At 35.3% G+C, this 18075-nt stretch overlaps 1 protein-coding gene across 1 annotated transcript; it reads right to left on the bottom strand.

The window, feature by feature from the left end:
* Window positions 1-744: 744 nt before the first annotated feature.
* Window positions 745-11847, bottom strand: LOC140153420 (uncharacterized). Its single transcript, XM_072176174.1, has 5 exons — window positions 11758-11847; window positions 6270-6490; window positions 5032-5249; window positions 3995-4160; window positions 745-3475 (listed from the first exon to the last, which is right to left on the bottom strand). Exons 1-5 carry the CDS (start codon window positions 11803-11805, stop codon window positions 3169-3171), a joined length of 960 nt encoding a protein of 319 aa, XP_072032275.1. The 5' UTR covers window positions 11806-11847; the 3' UTR covers window positions 745-3168.
* Window positions 11848-18075: the final 6228 nt, after the last annotated feature.

Genomic DNA, 18075 nt, shown 5'->3' with positions numbered 1-18075 from the left:
CCAAATGAAACAGCTAAATCCTAATCCTTTAGTTAGTGAAATAAGGGCCAAAAACATGCATTTTGAGGGCATTTTTCGTACATGTGACAATCAAGCCTAAAGTCTTGTACAAGTTATGCATTCTAATGTTTGGAAAACACATTTTCTAATCTTATTCATAAAAAATTGTCAAATATAACATAAAATATTGAAATTATGAGTCATCTCTTAGCCAATACTCAAGGAAGGCTTAGATATAGACTTGTTCCAAGTCTTAGAATTTTGTGACTAAAATTGTAAGAAAACATGCATATGTTTGGCCCACTTCCCCTCAAATTGCAAAAATATTAAAATTTGACTTTTATTGCCTGTTAGAACTGCTGGGGGGGGGCACTCAAATATGAAAGTGATGTACCTATGCCTACCGGAGTATGATACTATGGGTCTATTAGTGGAGATTTTTGTTGAAAAAAGGGGGTCATTCAGTGGTGGGTCCAAGAAAATTACCAAGTACCCAAGTAACTGCCTAAAATGAGGCAAAATTGAAAAGAAATGGGGTTTCAAATTGAACTTTGGAATTTGAAAAGTATAAATCATGTTGGGTCAAAGGGTGTGTGCTAACACTTTTCTTCGATGACTTTGACCACAATTTTTTATTTAGTCAAATATAGTTTTAAAAAAACAATAATCTAAGCTAATTGAATGGACAGTGATTTTGAAGTCAAAGTCAGTCAGTGACAAAATTCATACTCAATTTGATGGGTTTTTTTGTTCTTTTTAATAACAAAACAAATTATTTTACATAAAAACAATTGGTGTTGAATAGAGTACAAGATACATTGCACTTATACACACATGCATTTGCTCACATGCCTCAATCACAATATTGATAGAATCATCACACAAAATGGTAAAATGTTTTGAAAATAATGATTCACTCTCACATGTTTTGATTATAAATCATCAGTGATCACATCCTATATTACTTGGTTAACTCTGGTAACATGTTAAACAAAGTGTCTATGATCACAAGTGTTGCAGTGGTAGCATTCTCTTCTTTGATGTACTTGTTCAGCATGCATATATAGTACTTGCACTTTTCAAATGAGACCAATAAGATATTTTCAGCCTATTTTATATCAATACCATTTGAAGAAGGCTATCATAATTCACCTTTTCTATTCATATAAATCCAATAGCATTTCAAATTTTCAATTGAGACCAATTTCACATTTGCAGCCAATTTTATAAGGTGGCTACAAACCACCTTTGCCCTCAAAATGTGACCTTATACATCACTATTACATAACGGGTCACATACTGGATTCAAGGTCTAAGTTGATCATAACTGGCCAATAAGACAGATTCTTTGAAAAACTTTTTATCTTAATTCCAAATGATTTCAATAAGAACACCTTAACATCACCATTTGATAAAGTCATAATCGGGCTATGATTTTGCTGGAAATGTCACAACTATGCAAATGAGATATCTGAATAGATTGGTCACGCGATGCTACGCAGCTTGACCAGCGAATGAGGTGCAGATGTGATTCAATTAGCCACTCAGAACACCACTTCCGAGTTTATGCTATAAACAACACCAAATCAGCAGACCACTGAAGAACCTGGCTGAAAACTAGCACACCAAGTATGAGTATAATGCCTCATTGTCTTGACATTTAACAAAACAACACTTTCTATACAGGCTGCATCAAAATGACTGATACTCATCAGTTTTAAAGTTTTTTAAAAAATCTGCTTCTCCCAAATATAACAGTAGATCCTCTTGAAGTGGCCACAATTTATAGTTGTATAACCATTTATAACATTTGCCTACCAATTAGGTGGATCTTATGTTGTATTTTGATGCAGCAGTCTTGTTAATAATCAGTGGAAACTGTGTTGGGTACAAATCATTTTGATACAGACTGTATAGCATATTTTACCTCATGCAGTTTCTAGGTTTCATGTAATCTTGTCCTTAAAATTCTTAAAATATTGCACATTGAAGGAAAAAAACATAACAATTAAAGAATAAATCAATTAACACCAAATTAACTCAATCTGTTCCAATAAGTACAAAGTATTGTGGTGCAATTCTGAAACTGAGATGAGCAAAATAAGATTGCAAAAACAATAATTATATATATTGAAAACATAAAATATTGACCAGTCTGTAATCAAATAATATCTAAATCACCCAAAGATGTTAGACTAGGAGGAGATTTCAGACTCCAGCTATGGAAAATGCCATATTGGGTAGTCACCTAGCAACCGAGCTATGGGGTCCAAAGTAGTGTACCTCTGGCATTTTGTTTGGTGAATGGGTTAATTAGTTTTGGAGGTTTGTATATATCTTTTTGCCTGCCTTGTTATATTGTTGTTAAACACCTTGAGGTCCTTTGGACTGAAAGCGCTATAAGCATGTTTGTATAATATTAGCATAATAATGTATTACATGCATATCGGAAATGTGAGTGGACTTCAAATCAAGTTTACCAGGCGTATGGTGAAAAGTTCAGGAGGCACACTATTTCTCCCCATGAGTGACAAATCAGAGACTTGGATCTCCTACTTGAAACTCTTCCAAATCACCATATGTCTTGTGTGAAACAATCAAATATTTATCTTAAACAGTACTCATTAGTCATTACATAAAAAGTAATGATAATTCATGTAGCAACAATATTTAGAACACTGGGCCAGTTGAAATTAAAAACACCCTCTATGGATGGAAGACATGACGTTCAGAAGGGGTTACCTGAATTGGGGGCGCCATTTGAAATCTACCCCATCCCCTGTGTGGCAGATTACATGTAAACGTCATGTCTTCAATAGAGGGTGTATGGATTTTAACTGGAATAAACCATTTGGGGCAAGTTATCACGCAGACAGACAGTTGCAAACCACAGCAATTGGTCTGATCTGAAGCAACAGGCAAGTTGATCAAAATGTATAGCATCAGTGTGCCCTTGTGTGGACAGGATGAAAAAGCAAATCCAAACATCTGTATTAACATCCTATAATATCCATGGATATAGTATATAACTTCTAGAATTGTCCAGAAATTAGGACCAAGCTTTTCTTACAAGCTCATGTTAGGCTTGAAGATCTTGAAAATCTTGCCATCTTTCCTCTTATCTAATAAGATAAGTCAGTATGGTACTCATATGTTAACAACTTTGTCTCAAGTTCTATTTTCACGTATTAAACCTGACCACTTTGCATCACTTTCGTCTTCCTCAACACTACTACCAGTATCATTTTTGTCCAATGTGTCTTCTTCATGAGATGCACCCTCAGCCAACAACTTATCCATTTCTTCTGTTGTTCGTCCCATGCCTTTGAGTAGTTTGACTTTTTGTTTGTATTCGTCTATCTGGTCGGTAACCATTCCTATCCTTAGGTTTGGTATGTGGTCTTCTAGCAAGAGTGCTACTAGCTTTGCATTGACAACAAGTGGCAGGTCATTCATGTTTAACCGCTCAAGTTTGCTGTTGGAAAGAAAAGGATGAGTTCGATTTTTATAAACATCTGGATTTACACATACCTTCACAAGGTGCATATTTTAGATGTGATCAAGAAAATAGATGGTGATTCTACACTGGTAGTTCAACTTATAAATGGCAAATATTTACACTTGCATAAATTCACATAGTAAAGCACAAGCCAGTCACACATAACACAAAGCGAAACTAGTGTAGCAGGTGCTGTGTTCAACTGCATGCACAGCAGTCGCTCAATCCATGGTGTTATGAGTTTGGCCATTTATTAACTGAACAAAGGATAGCTGTAATAAATTGATTGTCAAATATGGTTGTAAGAAGTGTTGAAAGTCTTTGGCATTTCACTGTTGTGTGCAAAATGGAAACATGTGTAAAATAAAATTGTTCACCATATTAAAGCCTGGCAAATGTGGTTTATGCGTGATTTGATAATCTTTGATTATAGAATCCAAACCTCTGGAGCAATTTCACTGAAAAAAAAGACTGTTTTGGTGAAGTGCTTCTTACCTGAGTTTATGAAGAGATGCTATTCCACCATCTGTAAGCTGATTACACCTGTTAATACTAAGATGGGTCAGAGTGTCTCTCATATGTACCAAACTAGCAAGGCAATGATCATCCACATACTTGCATCCATCAAGGTTCAGATACTTCACATTGGGAAGATTTTTGGCTGTCAAAATACAGAATCAACTATGGTACATCAGATTTTTACCAGAAATTTTCATTTTAGAAAACCACTATTTTTCCATTTTATATATATTGCTTCATAATTCACCAGGTTAGCCTGCTTAAGTGTTGATTTTTTCAACAGAGTTGATTACATTACGTAATGAAATTACGTACACAGCATTCATGTGTATATTTGTATGACCAAATCATAATAAATAATGTAATTGTGTCCAGAAATAATGAGTGAGCTATTGGTATTAATTGAAAGTGACTTTCCCCTTTTTTTAATAGTGATAATTGCATGTGCAATTTTTGTGAAAGTCATTCTATAAGACTTGATGTTTGACGTCTTAAACCGGCAACTGCAATTTTGGTAAGGCCAGTCATATATGCAATCCATATCTGTAGTTGAATCAAATAAATGACACTGTAATTATTTGCTCTGCTGCCAACCTACCGAAATCAGAATGAGGGACATTGAGGCCAAAACCTTGTACATGTACACAAACCAGGTACCGACAAATTCAAAGACTTGAGGTGTGGAATACTTTCAGAATTCAGAGAAGGTTTTACAGGTCTGAATTTATCACAATAGACTAAAAAGAATGCTATAGCAAATTTTAAAGTTACATTTTCATCATTTTCTGCTGTTCTTACATTTAAATTTTTCCATCACTGAAATTGTCAGAAAACAGGACTGTCCCTCATTTTCACATTGGTAAACCTCAAATGAGGGACAATCCCTCAAAATGAGGGACAGTTGGCAGGTCTGTTAATTTGAAAAGGGCAGAATGAAAAAGACATACAAGAGACAAGGCCAAGGTTGTTAATCCTAAGTGCACCTGGAGAAAGTGAGCAACAAATGGACCTACCCATACTCTCAACAGCTCCTTGGTTCAGAAATGCGTCTGTTGCATCTACAGCATTCACAGTAAAATCAGTTGCTTCTGGCCCGGGGTTTGACACACGCCAACTCTTTAGTGTCTTTCTGCCGTACCATTTCCCATTGGTGAAATGGACTTTAGCACCATAGCTGATCAACTCCCGTGCAATGGATCCCTCCACACCATATCTCCGAGTAAACTTGGGACTGCAATTAATCATGCAAAAAATCAATTACATTGTGCATTGTAAGCAAGTAAGCAAATCTAGTTCTAACCCAATCCAATAATTAATCAATTATCAGTGATTACATATACCACTAATACCAGAAGCTCTAATCCAGCTTGCGAGTGCGGAAACAGAAAGTGGCAAAAAAGAAGAGAAAAATCAAATTTTATATTATGTGACCTGCTACCACGAAATCAGCGTAAAGTCGCAAGGTGTTAGCCACTCAAAATGCCCTGGCTGCTGGTTGGTGTTCACTCAACATGCTCACCTGTTAAAGCCACTAAGTATGTCTGTATGTCCTTTGTGAATGGGGGCACAATGGGCCATTTACAAAGGATAATACTACTGGCTTGTACAGGTGTCGGCAAACAAAGAACATCAACTTAGTCAGACCAAATATCTCGAAACTACCAACTTAACAAAATGAGCATAAAGCCGCGGCGACTTTACACTGATATCATGGTAGCAGGTCACATATATTATACAGCAAGTAGGCTACACTGAATTAAGTGTTCAAGTCACTGAAATTCAAAAACTTTTTTGTGGATTTCAGAAGCCTCTGTTTCCTTTTTCTTCATTTTGTCAAAAGCCCAAGTCAAGCCCTGTATCCCATGTAATGCTTGCGATATGGACTTGCGCATCAATCATTTTACTGACCTGCAAAATTATTTACGTTTTAAAATTTGACACCCACTCATAAGTACCCCTAACATATGCATGCATAATTACCTCACTGCAAATTTTGAGAGTATCACTTTTACATAAATAGCCTATTATATAATGTTGGTAATGAGGGCATGTTAGCAGCATCATCAGTGTGATTACAATTTGAATGACTTATCCTTCACTTTTAAGCAATTTATAAACAATTTTAAATTTTGTGCATTTGTTCTGGGATCACTGAATGGGTCTTTAAATGGGCCTTTCCACCTGTCTGCCTGCCTGCTAAACAACATAATACTGATCTATACTGTCAAATGGATCAGACTTTGAAACTTACCCAGGATCTTTTTTATGAAGTTTTTTAGAGTCCTGGTAACTCTTCATAATAAAATACATAACAGATGTTCGTCTCGGCTGCACGACAATACATCCTCTACCACCCATTTGATTTTGCTTACTAAAGGGTCGTAGGAGATTGGTTGAATTCAAAACACGGCTGCTGAATGATCTGCTATGGGTTCCAATTCTCAAAAAACAGCTGAAGCACATTTTCATTTGCTGAAAAATATAAATGATTTAAGTGGTAAGTACAATATAGTCAACTTTATAGGCTCTTACTGGAAATCCAGTTCTGACGTCACAAGTCAAGAGTCATCAAATCAATCAACGAAATGGATCATTCTACTGAAGAAGGTTATAGTCTTAACAACTGAAAATTTCAGGTGAGCAACTTTTAAAGTTGTGAACAAAAAAGTTCAATTCTTCCTTTATTTGATTACCAACACAGATGAACTTTTATGATAGGTCAATTCATTACTTTGATTTGGGGATTTCTGTGATTACCCTGAGGCGGCGAAGCAACAGAGAAGTTCGAATATCACATCCCAGAGCTAGCTCGGGCGGCTCAGCTCAAGGTTGCCATATTACCGGTACTTTATCAATGATCATCCTCAATTTCTTACCCCGCTGGGGTTACTCCCCTGCGGAGGGTGATGCACATCACCATTACCAAAAGTTCGAAATACCCCCTTTTGCAGTTAATTATAAGGATGACATTTTACCCCAAAACAGTTGCAATTGCAAAGATAGGCAGATTCACATCATTGATTATAGAGGGCATGCTGGGCGTCCTTTATAGCATATTCTTAGTCAGTGGTAGTGGTCTAGTTCATAGACACATAATCTGATTGGACAATCGCATGATTTCGGGTGCCGTCTATCATGGGGTACACGACCCCACGGCATCATGCGTGTTGATAACGCTGTAACTGCGCTTGTAGAGGTGCTTGGCGTATGTATCGCGTTGTATGCGTGACTAGTGCGGAACACACGCACGCGTGCTATCAGTACGCCGCAACAAAAGATGTTAAGTTGTAAACAAGTTTCGTCCATTTTAGAAAAGGGGGAGTTTTTATGACGGTAACTGAATTTTTGCTTTAAAAAATAGTTTACAGTTATCAAAATAATATTTAACTGACTAAGAATGAGAATAAACGATAGGAATTTTTATTTTGACTATCCTCTACCTATGATAGACGACAGGCAGGTCCAATATTTTTATCGGCATCCACTACTCCACTAACTAAAATTGATCATCATGGCATATGCCATGTGAGCAGAAATTGGCAGCCAGTGTACTTTACTGTGTAGCGTATGGGGGAAATTCAAAATTCATTTAAATTATCCTTTATAAATCCCATGTTGTAAAGTCTCTTTATCACAGATGTGCGATGCCTAACCACACACAAAAGCAACTGAAATTGAAAGTAAAGCGCATTTTAGCTAAAATGGTTTACAATTTTAGCACAGGATTCAATGGGAAAATGTTGAATCATGCTAAATGGCAAGCCATGATTTGGGAGGTGAACAAACTTTTTGTGATCCAAAAAATTGCCATTGCCAATGCAAATTTGGGCAGTAAAAAGGCGACATACTTTTGGTCATACTGTAACTTTGTAATTATTTAACCTGCAGAAATGCTTAAATCATCATTTTTAAAAGAAAATTGTCATCTTTCATTTAAGGGCATACTACACCCATATATTGGTTTGATTGGTCTAAAAAATATTTTTTCATTTATAGCTAGGCGATATATGCACGGATCATGTGAAATAAAAGAAAAATGAAAAAAGAAGAAAAAAGTGCTTTTACACCATTGTAGTAAGTCATTTTAGCCCTATATATTTTTTTGTTTACTGTGTATCCTAGTAACTCAGATCGTGTTTCATAACAAACCATAATTTATTCTATTGAACATGTTCAAGTAGGGTACATGAATAGAATACATTAAATCCTTTGTTATACTCTCTATAGAAAATCTATAGTGGTGCATGCAAAATATATAAACACTGAATAAATTAAATAAACACTTACACGGATGCATAGTCATAGTCAATGTAATACTATACTGTGTTGTTAGGAGAAGAAAAGGCTATTAGGTCACCGTATGTCAGGTTATAGGTCAATTGGTTCAGGTCAAATTTAAGCATCCATTTTGAATACACATGTAAGAGTCTGTGATATCATAATGAGGAATAATTTTGATATTCTGTCTTTAACTGGATATATATCGAGAAGTGCAAGGTGGATATACTAATATACCTTGGGGTGTAAATGGTGAGTACAATTTAGAATGCCTAGTTGAGATGGATTTCACAAATAAATATAAAATAGTTACCAAAATCACAAAAGTTAAGCTTACGGAAAACTACCCAATATGGTGGTATAGGTGACAAGAAATACATTTTTTTTCAACATTGCTGCAGTATGGTTGTGGTAACCTGTTACCTGTGGCTTAATTAAGTTTCAGTGAAATAATGTCGCAAGTTAAAAATACAAAATATAGCTCAACATTGAAAATAGAAGCATTTTAACCAGTTCCTTTTTTTATCGTTGTGGAGCACCAAGTTCATGAAGTCATAAAAGAAATCAGGAACCACTTAATATTCCCATTTTACATATCAACTTTATTTCCCTAACAAAATCCATTGATAGTAAGCTTTCCAAAATGAAGTGAATTAAAATCATCAGTAGGGGTGTGATTTTCGGGTAATTTTGTGCCCGGTACCTGCCGCATTTTTCGGCGGGTAACGGTACCAAAATACAAAAAAAAAATTAAAAAAAAAAAAAAAAAAAAAATTATTTTTTTCGGTTTTATAAAGTCGGTTTTGTAGTGTCTCTGGACATAGAAATAAATGCTAGGATCATGGTTGACCTAAAAAAAAATAAAAAAAATTGAACTTTGCACATTGTTTTGTAATTTTAATATAAAAATTGATACATAGTTTTCATGTCATAATCTATTAATGATATCAAAATGCATTGAATTTGAATGCATTTTGATATCATTAATAGATTAATCAATTTTTTTCGGAATTTCGGGTATCCGGGCATGGAATTCCTGTCTGGGTACTCGGATTATCGGGCGGGACTCAAATTCCCGGGACTCACTCACACCCTTAATCATCAGTGATGTACCACCTTTTGGCTTCTACTTTTAAAAGCATGTAAGCTACGTTGAGACCGATGCCACCAATAAAACGAGAAGATTTGCCCCTTCATTTTGCATACCACTTTGTCCAATTTTTTTTATAATTTCTTCACAAAATGCAAAAAAATGCAAACAAAATCAATGGGTGTAGTACCCCCTTAATCACATTTTGAAGGAGATATTTTAAACTTCAAAATTTTATGATTCTACCTAATCCTAGAAAGAAATTTGTTGAAATGTTTGAGCTGCGCAAAACCTTAAGTGTGTGACACACAAAATGGGATAAGCCAGTCTCTGTGTACATACGGCGTACATGAGACTGGCAAGCGAGTCTACATTTTAGCTAGAGTATCTCGAGCTATGGCTTTCAATGCATGATGCATGCATACATTAGGTATCCCAGGCAAACCTTAATTAACACATTTGCTAGTCAGCCAAATTCGCCGACAATGTCAATGCATATTTACATAGAAATTTAAAACAACTGTCTGAAGAAGGAAACCTACATAAATATGTTTTCTATACTTCACTTGACTCAAATATTAGTCCGAGGTGCTCTGACGATAACACTCCGATCGCCAGGCAATCTACGTTTATAAGTAGACCAGTGGGACAACGAAACTGCTACGTGAACGAGCTAAATCTTTTTGATGAAAGTCAATCTTTGACAAGATGTAACTTTGCTACGGAAAGTGCTGTGAAAAAAAGGGTTTTCAGTTTTGGCTTTGTTTACTCAAGGGCTTTAATTTGATATATGTGTACATCCATATCAAAAGGATGCACTTGTCGGCTGCTACATGTGTCTCATTTCACATAATAACTAGGAATAAATACCAGACTCATCTCCGAAGTGGAGGTCACTTCAAATTATCCCATTAAGTCACATGGTTTAGGAATACAGATAATATTTCTTATACAATTTGACTTGGGATGATTTGAGGCCGTGTGTTTTGAACTCGCCACCCTTAGCGTTACATCACAAATATTATGAATTTTGACACCAATCAAGTTTCAATTAGAATATCTCCACAACTATCAACCCTAAACTAGCAAAAGTATACATTTTTGGAAAGCTGGAGGCAAAAGCAATTTAAATATACACATTTCAACTCATTGTACAGGGTGACCTTGAAGTTATACAGGGTGGAATAAAAAAATTCCAAATAAAAAATGGGTCACTTAATGCATTGCTTATTAGTAACTTGCAGTTATAAACTGAAAGTAAACAACATTGATTTGGTTAGAGGTTTAGGGGAGCCTACTGACTTTGGAAGAAAAAAAGTCACAGCTGTTTGGTAATCTTGGAATACAGGGTGTCCCAAAATATGTTCAATTTTTTTTACAATTCAACATATTTTGAACTGAAACATTTTACCCCTAACCCATACAGAAAAAGTAAGTCCATATTCGGATTCCTCATCAAATTTCCTCTCAGAAAATGTATATTTTGACTATGATAGGGTAAGTAATTAAAAATTTACAGCAACTTTTAGATTTTGAAGACATCCGCATCACTTACTACAGTGTTTAATATGAAAACAGGTAGTTTTGTACGTAAAAGGTTGTATTTTATAGACTAAACCAATCATAAAGTGTTCAAAATTATTAAAAACAATTTTAATAGCAGAATTAATAATCTTTCAAAAGAGCTCTTAACCATGTCTGTAGCCCATATGGATGCAAAGATATGATCAGTTGATTCAACGCACACACAAAAATCTTTATTTCCCATAGACTTTGCACATACCGCCACCGCCTCAACCGCCACCGCCTCAACAACCACCTCGGCCATTCTGAACTCAAACAACTGTACCTCCACTATCTTAGCTGATAAACAATTCTCCTTTGGAGGTCTGTTAGGGCACTCATTTAGCTACAAAATCACACCAAACACACTACAATACCTTTTGTTTAAGCAGAGATATAACAATTTGAACGAGTCTCGATTTGGAAAAGCGTAACAAAACCACCATTTTTGGGTGGCGAGTTCAAAACACGTGGCCTTGAAGTGACCTACACTTGATATGAGTCTGGTATTTATTCCTAGCTATTATGTGAAATGAGACACATGTAGCAGCCAACAAGTGCATCCTTTTGATATGGATGTACACATATATAAAATGATGCAGTTTGATGGCAAATTTGAATTCACCTAGCATACCTTATTATCATGATTATACATGCATACATACAAATGCATGTAAGCTTAATAATATAAGCTTATTTGACAATAAAATTACTAATAAAATGAAATCAATGAAATCTACGTCATCACTTTAAGTCTTTATTTTGAAAGCAACATCTTCGAATAAATCTTATTTGGCACAAGACTTACAAAAGAATTCTGAAGAGTTCTACTCAATTTTCTCATGGAAGCTGCCATGTTGAATGCTGCTGGGCGGTATAAGATATACGATATGACGAAATTCATTTGCACATGGGCGACTACTACTCCCTTTTCGAGAAAAATCATACGGCACTGAGCCAATCCATGTCAACAGCTGTCAACTCCTGGGATGCAAGGGCGTAAATCAGGTGGGGGACAGGGGGACACGTCCCACTCACTTTTCAAAGTGGGGGGGACACAATATCAAATGTCCCCCCCACATTTTGGTCCCCACACCAAAAAAAAAGGAAAGGAGAGAAGAGAAAGGGAGAAAAAGAGAAGAGAAAGGGAGAAAAAGAGAAGAGAAAAGGGAGAAAAAGAGAAGAAAAAATGTTAAATTGCACGTAATTGAGTAGGCCCATCACCTGATCACTGCCCATACCTAAAAATCCGCACAGCCGGGTCGATCGTAAGTATAATATATTATAGGCCTGTGATTATTTTGGGCATTGCTTGAAGGCACGTCCTCGGCCCAAAAGCCTGTACTGCGGGCCCGTCGATATGCAGGGCCCGTCACATTTTATCACCAAAGTCAGTTTTAAGACGAACTCAATGCTGACTTCAACATCAATCCATGCATGCTTTAGTAATAATTCCGAATCTCAAATCTCAAGTAAAATTTTGTAAATTGAATTAAAGGCTTAATGTACGATTTCCTTCAAATTTTAAATTTGTCATTATACCCACAATGCTGAAATAATACTAGTAATAATGATCGGGAATGGTTTCTGTCCATTTTGAGCTGAAATAACGAGGTAACGTGAAAGAAACACTGCTTGTTATTTTGGCCGTTTAACACGCAGTTCTATGGGCGGACATAAAGTCATAATTTCTTGAATTATGACTTTATGTCGAACTTTAACTCTGTTTACCTACAAACACAACAAATTTGGCTGATTCCATTTAGGTGCAAGTTGTGACAGGTGTAAACATTACAAATATGCCAAAAAATCAGGTTTGAAAAAAATTAACCAACATATTATCGTACATTATGACTTTAAGTCCCTTTTTTATGATAACAGTGTAAAAATTATGCACCAAATGACTTCAACACCCCCTGCGTATACATAAACAAGTGGTCGCTTTCGCTTCTGTTTTAGTGAAGACTTGTCCACGAATGGCTTATTAGGCCGTCATTTCACAATTTTCAGCTGTTTCAAGCTCACACAATAATAGTGCCAAAATATTCCACCAAATGGCTTCAATTAGGTCTTCATTTTGCAAAAGTAGGCTTACTTCGGAGGGGCACATGAGACACCCCCCCTGCGTCGCGGGCGCCAAGTGCGGCGCTATCGCGCCGAAGTATCAATGACTAATAATTTTATTTGTGTCCCCCCCCCCACTTTCAAAAATGGATTTACGCCCCTGCTGGGATGTGCACCGCAGCACCTCTTCAATTTTTTCTTTTTCTGTGTGGTGCTAGATATTGGTGAGAAAGTAAAATGCTGAAAATTTGAGCTTCATACTCCATTTCGTTTTCCCGTGGTAGCAAGTTGAAATTTAGGGGGGTCAGCGTAAAAAATGTGTCGCTACGCGAAAGACGATGTTTGGAGGGCCATAAATGTATAAAGGGAACCCATACAACTTTTAAAAATATGTATCCTGGGGTACTTCTTTGTGTAGAATTCAAATCTGCCATCAGCAAACTTGTAAGTCCTTTACTTAAAAGATATAGGGCCCTCCAGGACCAACTTCGGGGGGTCAGAACTCCAAAAGTAAAAATAATTTTATTGTCCATTTTTTGGTCAGTCAAAGCCCTTTGGTAGACATTACTCTTATCCCATATTGAGCCTATTAGAATACTATTAGCTGAGATATTACCCATGCAAAACCCCAATTGTACATTTTGTGTACATTTTGACCCCCCTGAAAACCAATGTCAGACATTATGCCCCACCATCAACTTCAGGTAGGCCTATGTTGAAAATAATGTCCTAACATTTCTGAGAGATATTGGCTTTGGGACTCGATGGCTTTAACACATCAGTTAGGTTTGCCTACTCCATAGAGTTGTACACATTGTTGATTTCGCATGTAATGACTCTTTATGTATTTTCTTGTGAACACCCGCGAGCCCACTTAAGACCTACATCATTTACGCCGATGATCTGCATCATTTTCTCGCAACGTGCTCGCAAACTTAAACGGCTATCTTCTGAAGATAGCATTACGGGCCTAATAAAACAACAAAAATATTAAGAAAAGTCTGTTAAGAAATTTAGTTTTGATGTTTTTTGTTTGTCTGTTTATTTGTTTGCTTGTTAGTTTTTCCGCTATCTACTCAAGATAAAAAGAAGGAAATCATAAGACTTAGCATGAGACGAGTACGAAAGATCATTTGGTAGGCTATATTTTTTTATATTTCATGTTTGTTTGTCTGTTTGTTTGTTTTTTATCTACGCAAGATACCATTTACGGTGCAATTTGCAAATCACCCATTGCGACATCCATCATCTTCTGTGAACACGCGCGAGCCCACTTAGGACATGCATCATTTACGATCTGCATCATTTTCTCGCAACGCGCTCGCAAACGGCTATCTCCTGAAGATAGCATTGCGGGCCTAATAAAACAACAAAAAATATTAAGAAAACGTCTGTTAGGAAAGTTTGTTTTGATGTTTTTGTTTGCTTGTTAGTTTTTCCGCTATCTACTCAAAATAGTATTTATTTGTAAAATACAAAGAAATTAAGAAAGGTTGAATAATTATATTTTGTTAGGCCTATCTACTGATGATAGCATTTTAAACCTAGGCCCTATATGAAATAATAATACAAAAAAAGAAGGAAATCATAAGACTTAGCATGAGACGAGTCAGAAAGATCATTTGGTATATATTTTTATATTTCATGTTTGTTTGTCTGTCTGTTTGTTTGTTTGTTTTATCTACTCAAGATACCATTTACGGTGCAATTTGCAAATCACCCGTTGCGACATCCATCATCTTCTGTGAACACGCGCGATCCCACTTACGACCTGCATCATTTACGATCTGCATAATTTTCTCGCAACGCGCTCGCAAACGGCTATCTTCTGAAGATAGCATAATTGCGGGCCTAATAAAACAACAGAAAATATTAAGAAAACGTCTGTTAGGAAAGTTTGTTTTGATGTTTTTTGTTTGTCTGTTTATTTGTTTGCTTCTTAGCTTTTCCGCTATCTATTCAAGATAGTATTTATTTGTAAAATTCAAAGAAATTGAGAAAGGTTGAATAATTATATTTTGCTAGGCCTATCTACTGATGATAGCATTTTTAAACCTAACGAAATAATACAAAAAAAGAAGGAAATCATAAGACTTAGCATGAGACGAGTCAGAAAGATCATTTGGTATATTTTTTTATATTTCATGTTTGTTTGTCTGTTTGTTTGTTTTTGTTGTTTTTTTATCTACTCAAGATACCATTTACGGTGCAATTTGCAAATCACCCGTTGCGACATCCATCATCTTCTCTGAACACGCGCGAGCCCACTTACGACCTGCATTATTTACGATCTGCATCATTTTCTCGCAACGCGCTCGCAAACGGCTATCTTCTGAAGATAGCATTGCGGGCCTAATAAAACAACAGAAAATATTAAGAAAACGTCTGTTAGGAAAGTTTGTTTTGATGTTTTTTGTTTGTCTGTTTATTTGTTTGCTTGTTAGTTTTTCCGCTATCTACTCAAGATAGTACTAGTATTTATTTGTAAAATAGAAAGAAATTGAGAAAGGTTGAATAATTATATTTTGTTAGGCCTATCTACTGATGATAGCATTTTTAAACCTAACGAAATAATACAAAAAAAGAAGGAAATCATAAGACTTAGCATGAGACGAGTCAGAAAGATCATTTGGTTTATGTTTTATATTTCATGTTTGTTTGTCTGTTTGTTTGTTTGTTTTTATCTACTCAATATACCATTTACGGTGCAATTTGCAAATCCCCGTTTCGACATCCATCATCTGTGAACACGCGCGAGCCCACTTATAGTCCAGGAGCAAGATCCCAGAGGGGGCCTAAATAAGGACTTGGTTCATCCCCCACTACATACAAGGTTTGACACCATAGGTAGTTAGTATGGACCCTCTAGATCACTGCTAGGTAGGTAGTGGACTCAAATTGTGGTATCACTTTTTTTTTACAGGTCATTTTATGTATGGACGTATAATCGCATAAATTCACCAAAAATAGGACAAAATTAAGGGGTAGGGGAAATATAAACTCCAAGAACTCAACTTTTACTCATAATAATGAATTTATTTTGGTATGAATATGTAGCTAATTGATTGTTCTAACTGCCTAGTATTATTTGAGAGCAACCCTAGGTTTCATTTGATCATGATTTGAAGTGGCCAGTCCATACACTAGTGAAAAATCTGATTTTTCACAACAACATGTAGGGTGGGTGTTTTTGTGACATTGGCTTCAAATTTTACTATTGTGCCAATTTTTATTTTCAAAATTAATTAAGTTTCCATTTTTTAATTTTGTTTTTAATATCAAGCATATCTAGGCAAACTTTGATGTTCTGGTTCAAATATTTATGTATGTGTATGTTTGCTTGCATGTTGGTTTGTGTTGTGTGGGTTTGGGGTAGGTGTGTGTGGGTATGTGGGGGTGGGTGCGGGGTGTGTATAGGGTTCAGGGTTGGGGTGTTTTACATGTCTTAATATGTCACTCGGCTACACTCTATAAGTTCTATTAACAAAATTTGTTTGGTAAGTTGCCATTCATGTAATATTTTGAATATTTATATGTGTGGGGTGAGATCAACCGCTGTTTGTCAGGAAAATAGACTGAAAATGTAAAAAAATAGTTACTTTTCCACATGTCGCAGCGTGTGTAACAATATTAAGGGGTAGGGGAAATATAAACCATCATAACGCAACTTCAACTCATGATAATGAATTCATTTTGGAATTAATATGTAGCTAATTGATTGTTCAAACGTGTTAGTATTATTTTAAAGCAAAGCAAACATTAATTGTCAGGTAGATAGCCATAAAATGTGAGAAAAGGTTACTTTTCTATGTATAACCATGTCAAATATGGCATTATTAAGGGTAGGGGAAACAAAAACCACCATAACTCAACCTTTACTCATAATAATGAATTCATTTTGGTATCAACATGTAGCTAATTGATTGCTCTAACTTTCCAGTATTATTTTTAACAGAAAAACCATAAGATAGACATAAAATATGATAAAAATGTTAATTTTCCAATGTGTAACAGCGTAAAATTTGACAATATTAAAGGTTAGGGCGTACAAACCAACGTAACTCGACATTTATTCATTATAATTCATTCATTTTGGCATTAATATATAGCTATTTGGTTGTTGCAATCTTTTAAAGCAAAATAACCATTAATTGTTAGCTGGAAAGACATAAAATGTTAAAAAATGTCAATTTTTCATGTGTAGTACCGTAAAATATGACAATATTAAGGTGTAGGGGACGTACAAACCAACGCAACTCGACATTTATTCATTATAATTCATTCATTTTGGCATTAATATATAGCTATTTGGTTGTTGCAATCTTTTAAAGCAAAATAACCATTAATTGTTAGCTGGAAAGACATAAAATGTTAAAAAATGTCAATTTTTCATGAGTAGTACCGTAAAATATGACAATATTAAGGTGTATGGGACATTCAAATCACCAAAACTCAAGTTTTACTGATGAAAATGAATTCATTTTGGGATCAATATGTAGCTATTTGATAGTTCTAACTTTCTAGTATTATTTTAAAAGCAATTAAGCCATTAGTTGTCCGGTAGATAGACATAAAATGCATGAAAATGTTAATATTCCATGTCTAACAGCGTAAAATATGACAATATTAAGGGGTAATGAATTCATTTTGGTATCAATATGTAGCTATTTGATAGTTCTAACTTTCTAGTATTATTTTAAAAGCAATTAAGCCATTAGTTGTCCGGTAGATAGACATAAAATGTATGAAAATGTTAATTTTTAATGTCTAACAGCAATATTAAGGGGTAAGGGGACATACATATCACCCAACCTCAAGTTTTACTGATGAAAATGAATTCATTTTGGTATCAATACGTAGCTATTTGATAGTTCTAACTTTCTAGTATCATTTTAAAAGCAATTAAGCCATTAGTTGTCCGGTAGATAGACATAGAATGTATGAAAATGTTAATATTCAATGTCTAACAGCGTAAAATATGACAATATTAAGGGGTAAGGGGACATATATATCACCCAAACTCAAGTTTTACTGATGAAAATGAATTCATTTTGGTATCAAT

The sequence above is a fragment of the Amphiura filiformis genome, chromosome 5, assembly GCF_039555335.1.
Source record: "Amphiura filiformis chromosome 5, Afil_fr2py, whole genome shotgun sequence".
Lineage (NCBI taxonomy): Eukaryota > Metazoa > Echinodermata > Ophiuroidea > Amphilepidida > Amphiuridae > Amphiura > Amphiura filiformis.
This window is presented reverse-complemented; position numbering and strand designations above follow the sequence as displayed.